Genomic DNA, 6039 nt, shown 5'->3' on the forward strand with positions numbered 1-6039 from the left:
GACACCTTAATACTCAGGTGTCGTGTGAAATGGTATACATGCCACAAAGGTGGCCGTCAGTGTTGAGATAAGTCATTTAGACTAGGTCCAACTGAAAGGTACGGTGTTGAAATCAATAACAATGTCTTCTCACAGTGCAGAATCTAGTCTTCTACGTGGAGTTGTTCTTTACAACTTGTGTTTTATATCTTAGCTGCTTCATAACGATGACTCTCCAAGGCTACTATATTGGCCTTAAGCTGTAGAAGAAGATAACTCCAAAGCTGCAGATATTGCATCATGAAGTTAGGTACTTTGTTGTTGACCAAAAATCTCTCATATAGAAACTGAGTAAGTTAAAAGGAGTTATTATAGTAGGTACCAGTGAGAGAAGGTACCTACTAACCAAAAGAGAAGGTCCAGGCAGTAAAAATATGAGAAAGTTGTGTAAAATTATTTCACTTTCTTTGAAAAATACAAAAACCATTCAGTACGACCAGCTTGGGTTGTGCTTCATTACGTTAATATTGTAGTGATTATGAATGACTTTCTTTGATATTTCCATTCATTTTCTTTAAGAAAAGAAATGAAGAAAATGTCTTGAAGCAAGTTGGATGAACTGTCAAGAATTGAATTTGTATGCCTTATGATTGGACAAACCATCCCTTTTTAACATTTTTCTGTGCTATTTTACCTTCCTTTTCTTACTGTTGTGTTGTGGCAAATGTGTGTGTGACTAACTGTAAATTAAGGTGTACATTATCTTTAATACACTTTACATTTAAGGGAGTGTTTAAAAGATGAAACATTGTATCATAAAATTGTAGGATATTGCATCCTATTGTAGGCTTCCATCCTACCAAAGTTTTGTTCAGGTTTAACGACAGTTCCTTTTTGTAGCATTATTTTCAAAATAATAAATGTGTTAAGTGAATTGTTGTTTTATTTGTTTTAGAGTTAATGTTGAAAGTAAATAAATTGTACGTACTAAACTTTTGTTAATGATTAAAATGAAAACCCATTAAAACGTTAAACAACAATATTTAAATATTATTTACCATGTAACCTACCTGCAATAAATCTGGCTCACAGCCCGGCAATGGCTTGGTCTGGTGGGTACAGTAGCTATCTCTGTGTATCTGAGTCAAACAACAACGAGGATGGTTGTGTGCCTTGCATGGCTGACTCTTGAACGATGGGTGTCCTTGTAAGCAGCCTGCCGACCGTTGGTAGTAGTTTCTGAGGTAACCTTAATCTGTTGATTCCTATGTTAAGTTTTAGTAGTTCAGCTCTAAAATTTAACTTTGTAAGATGAAACCTCCTTTAACTTTCAATCCCATGCATGAGTCATGTATGTGATTTGAAATTCAGATCTGCAGTAAATTTTCTATTCACATGTAATAGTTTTAAAATGGCTTTGCAAATGTGACAGTAGTAAAAACAGAACATAGCAAAAAGTAAAAATAATGTATTGAATTTCAACGTATTTAAACCACAACATAACCGCTATAATTCCAATCACCCGATGGAGAAAGCTTAAGTTACAGCCCCTGGCCTTATGGGTACCAGTGTAGCGTTCTTCAGTGAAGTCAAATATCTGGGCATGGTGCTTGATAAAAGGCTGACTTGGAAGTTGTTACTACATCGAGTAGTGGGTTGCTCACCTTACCAGCAGCCAGTTCTGTAGTAGAACCTGGGTAATGAGGCCCTTGATGGCTCTACAAGACCATCACGAAGCCAATGATCAGCTATGGCTGTCATGTTTGGTGGCCATAGGTTGAGGAAAACAGGACTGGACTTCTAGGTGGTCAGTGCCTAGCTTGTCTGTGTATTGGTGGAACCATGGATTCTAGTCTCACAGCAGCTCTGGAAGCCTTATATGGGCTGCCTCCAATCTATCTTTATGTGAAGGGTGAGGTGGCTCTTAGTGCTGTAAGACTGCTTTAAGGGGCAGATCCAAGAAAGCTGTGTAAGACTGCTTTAAGGGGCAGATCCAAGAAAGCTGATACACTTGGTTGGGCATATGAATATAGTCAAAAATTTTGAAAATTTACATATGCTTGTATTTTTCTTGGATATGATGCCGAAACAATTCTGCTTTGATCACCCTTTCCGGGACTTTTATCATACCAGAATGCCAAGAATGGCAACAGGTTGGCCCTTGTTTTGAGAAGGGAGCACAGGTCTGGTACACAGATGGATCAAGGAGAGATGAAGGGTGGATCTGGGTGCCAATGGATGAATCTTTTGGGCCTCATAAACCCTGGGTTCCTTCCTTCCCAATTGTCTTTCAAGCCAAAATGCTTGCATACGTCTGTGTGTCTGGATCAACTTATCTAGAATACAGAAGGCTGGTGAGATCTATATCCTATCGGACAGCTAAGCTGCATTTAGATCTCTTAGCACCTGCATCTTTGTGTCCAAAGTGGTCTGGGACTGACTAACATTACTTAAAACACTGGCAACCCACAATAGAGTTACTCTGATGGGGGTACTGGGGCTTGAAGAAAATGCAGGAAATGAGATGATGGCAGACAGGTTAGCGAGAGATGAAGGTAAGTCGTGAATCGTAGTCCTGAAACACTTTTGTGACTTGGCTAAGTGGTCAGACATGCTGTCACAAAATGGGTGGCTGAGGAGACTGTTCTTTACTGGAAAGGTCTCCCAGGCCTGAGACAAGTGAAAGCTGTCATAGCAAAGCTATTTTTGGAGTCAGCAGACCAGACATCAGATTGTTCTCTATTTTGTGACCGAACAATGCCCATTTAACTACCTACCAACTTATTGGTATCTCTGAGTTGGAGATATGCCACAATGCAGTGTCCAGTAACTTTTCTTGTTTAGGTGGGACACTTCAAAAAATATATTGTTTCACATGTCACAGTAATTACTGGTTGTTATTATAGCCTTGTAAATTTTAATAACAAAATAAATAAAATTTAAGAGAATTTATTGTTAAATAAACAAAAAGTTTGGGTGGTGCAATGAAGTGGTGTGAATCTTTGTTGCGTTAATTCAAAACAAAAATGGAGGAGTTTTCCTATCAAAGAACAGTTACATTACTCTGTAACAGTGCTCCGTCCCATGTTGCTGGTGACAGTCACCTGCCGAATAAGTGATTAAATATTAGTGGAAACTTTGCTGTAAAATAGTTTAAATGCATCCTTTTTGCGAAATAAAAACACAAATAATTTAAAAAACATGATTTTGTTTTTTTTATTAGTGCTTAGTTCCCCAACCCTCTTGTACCAGTCTCTAGCCCGTGAAGGAAACCGTTTATATTAGGAAAGGAAGAAATACTAGTAGGAAAAATGTTTCGGAAGCCTAGATGATTTGCATTGCTACCCGTTGAACCTACTCTTTACGATAGTTGTACACAACTCCATCACCAATGTCTGTCCCCCCAGCTTGCCTATTATTAACGGGAATATGCCTACCAGAACCGGATACTGGAGTATTCCAGACTACTTTGTTTAAATCACGACTAATTGGTAAGCCCAGCTGACCGTCGTGTCATCGGCAACTGACCGATGATGCACCAGATTGCTTTATTCCAGGTGTCGAGCATGCTCAGAAACACCAGTACAGAAAGTTTCACATCATTATTGGAATGTGTAATTTTTTAATTGTTCTTTTATATACTAACAATGACATTTCCCTGACGTCTCTTGTTAATAATGACTATAGAATGCCAGTGGTGACCTATCTTCTCTCCCTGTGATGTTAGTTGTTATATTTCTGGCCATGTTTGAGGTACTGTACCTTTTGTTTGTTATACAAGTACATTCAAGTACTTCATATGTGTAGAAAGTACCATTTGGTGGCTAATCTAGATTTTCGTAGAATAATTCAATGTATGGAATAGCAATGTGATGATATAAAAATTTAATAACAATAGTTTGTCATGTGGCACTGTTAATGTACGAGGTGTGTGTTTTTTTTAAGTAAGTACAGTTTTGAAATTCCGCCGCTGCAGCATGATTGGTGTCCCGTGCTTGTGCGAGCCATAGAACACAATTACGGCAAAAATAAAAAAAGTGTTAAATGTCAATTGTTTTTACATCTGTTAATGCTTATTTTCAAATGCCCTTTCAATGAAAGAATCCCATGGACTGTGAAGTAAGTTCTGTTATTTGTTTCTATTGGTGTTAAAGGCGTGAAAGCAATTGAAATTCACCAAGAGAAGTGTGGAAGTGTATGGACAAACATTATGAATGATGTAATGGCATTCAAATGGGCAAGAGCTTTAAAAGATGACCGAAAAAAATCTCATGATGAAAAATGCAATCTAAAACCCTCAATGATCACCTACGAATTGGTGTGTGAAGTTAATGATAAAGCAAAAATGAATAGACACTTTCACAATTACTTCGTTATCAGAAGAGTTTCTGTATGGACAATTTTATTGAGTAAACACGTTTTCCTGTATGACAATGAAATTTTCCACATGCGACAAAACTAAATTAGGATCTCATCACAGCATTTTGCTAGGAACAATCTGATAATCCTCCTAAAAGTCCCAATTTAGTGCCAGATTTGTTTACCACTTGTTTTTTCGTTAAGAAAAAATATTTCAAAGGTCAGCACCGCATCAACGACAGCGTACAAATTATAGCGTTCCAGTAACGGTTAAAATCAGGCAACCGTTTTCTATGATGACAGTGTACAGAAGGTTGTTTTTAAATATGATAAGTGCTTTAAATATTGATGGCAATTATGTAGAAAAGTAGATACAAGTGTGGGCTTTCATTTCAAAATAATATTGTTACAAACAGTTTGCTTGATTTTTTTTTACTACTTGCTTAAAAAACATGCCTCTTATATATCTCAATTTTTGCTGGAACAGTGTTTCCTGTACCTCTCTCTGATAAAATAACCAATTTTGGTTGTTTTTATATTCATATGAAAGTGAAATATGTCTGTTAAAAATTTAATTAATAAAAAGTAAGGTTGTTATATTTATTATTTTACTGTTTCTTTACAGAGAACTGGTGAAGCTCTTATTGACAGACAAGTGGTTGGCAGAGCAACCTCATATATCGAGAAGTTGGTGAAAGAAAGGGCCGCTGAAGATGCTTTGAAAAATCTAAGGAAGTATTGCCCTTTTATTGAGGTGAGGGTGTTTACAATGCATTAACAACATATCCTAATAGTAGGAACTTGCGGATAGAAAGTAACATTGCAGATCATCTGAAATATAGTTATATTCACATATTATTATTATATTATGATGGTAAAAGATCATAATTAACTAATCACCCAATATAGGTTTATATGGAAATCACACTTGCTATTATACAAATGCTAACATAATGCGAGTACAATTCCTACGTCGTCACTGCACATTTCAGTGCCAGTTTCATTTTGCCACAAACTCTCTAATTTACTTTCTGCCACTGTTGTTCTTGCAGAGCCCATTTGCAAACTGTGAAGCATACCACGCCATTGAGGCAAACAACAGTTGTGAGTAACCATCCTGAGCACTGCTTTGGGCTTCAAAACATTAGCTATAAGTTGGTCATCCATCGCTCATGGCTCTATCCTGTGATCTACTGCCTGTATGTGTTCCCAAAAGTCCAACTACACTCCAAGATACACGATCTTCTCTTTGAAATTAACTGTGCAGCAAAAAGCAACAAATCTTACTGGTGTTTTGATCACTCTTCTGCCTACTCCCTCTGTCTTCTGAGGAGCAAGCCCGTGCATGTGTTCCTTCATTCATGTGCTTACTCTGATCATTGCCTTCATTAGAACCTGCACTTAGTTTGTGCTGCTAATTACAACAAACAGCTGCTAGCTTACCGTTATAACTCCTTCTGGAATTTGCATCGTAACATTCGTTATATAGTATGTTCAGAGCACTGGTCTCAACACAGATTCTTGTGAAACATTACTGGACATCTGAAAATCCACTCTTATGTTCTCAACTCCTATCCACTTGTTACTTGGCTAATTTTGCATATAACATTCCTAGCAAGTATTGACTTTTTTTCTTTCCTATCAGTTGCAGCTACAATATATTACCATGATGCACTGCTAAAGGCATTCTTGACATCCATG

General features: G+C 37.2%; 1 protein-coding gene across 2 annotated transcripts in view; it reads left to right on the forward strand.

Annotated features, from left to right (window-relative positions):
* LOC124371763 overlaps nt 1–5139 on the forward strand; it is a 47199-nt gene extending 42060 nt beyond the window's left edge. Inside the window, exon 11 of one of the 2 annotated variants that reach the window (XM_046830105.1) lies at nt 4966–5139. In XM_046830105.1, coding sequence (XP_046686061.1) covers nt 4966–5116 — 151 coding nt within the window. In that variant the 3' untranslated portion in view covers nt 5117–5139. The remainder of the gene's footprint in view (nt 1–4965) is intronic. The other variant, XM_046830106.1, reaches the window with a different exon arrangement.
* Nucleotides 5140–6039: the final 900 nt, after the last annotated feature.

This window comes from Homalodisca vitripennis, unplaced genomic scaffold, assembly GCF_021130785.1.
Source record: "Homalodisca vitripennis isolate AUS2020 unplaced genomic scaffold, UT_GWSS_2.1 ScUCBcl_1954;HRSCAF=6225, whole genome shotgun sequence".
Lineage (NCBI taxonomy): Eukaryota > Metazoa > Arthropoda > Insecta > Hemiptera > Cicadellidae > Homalodisca > Homalodisca vitripennis.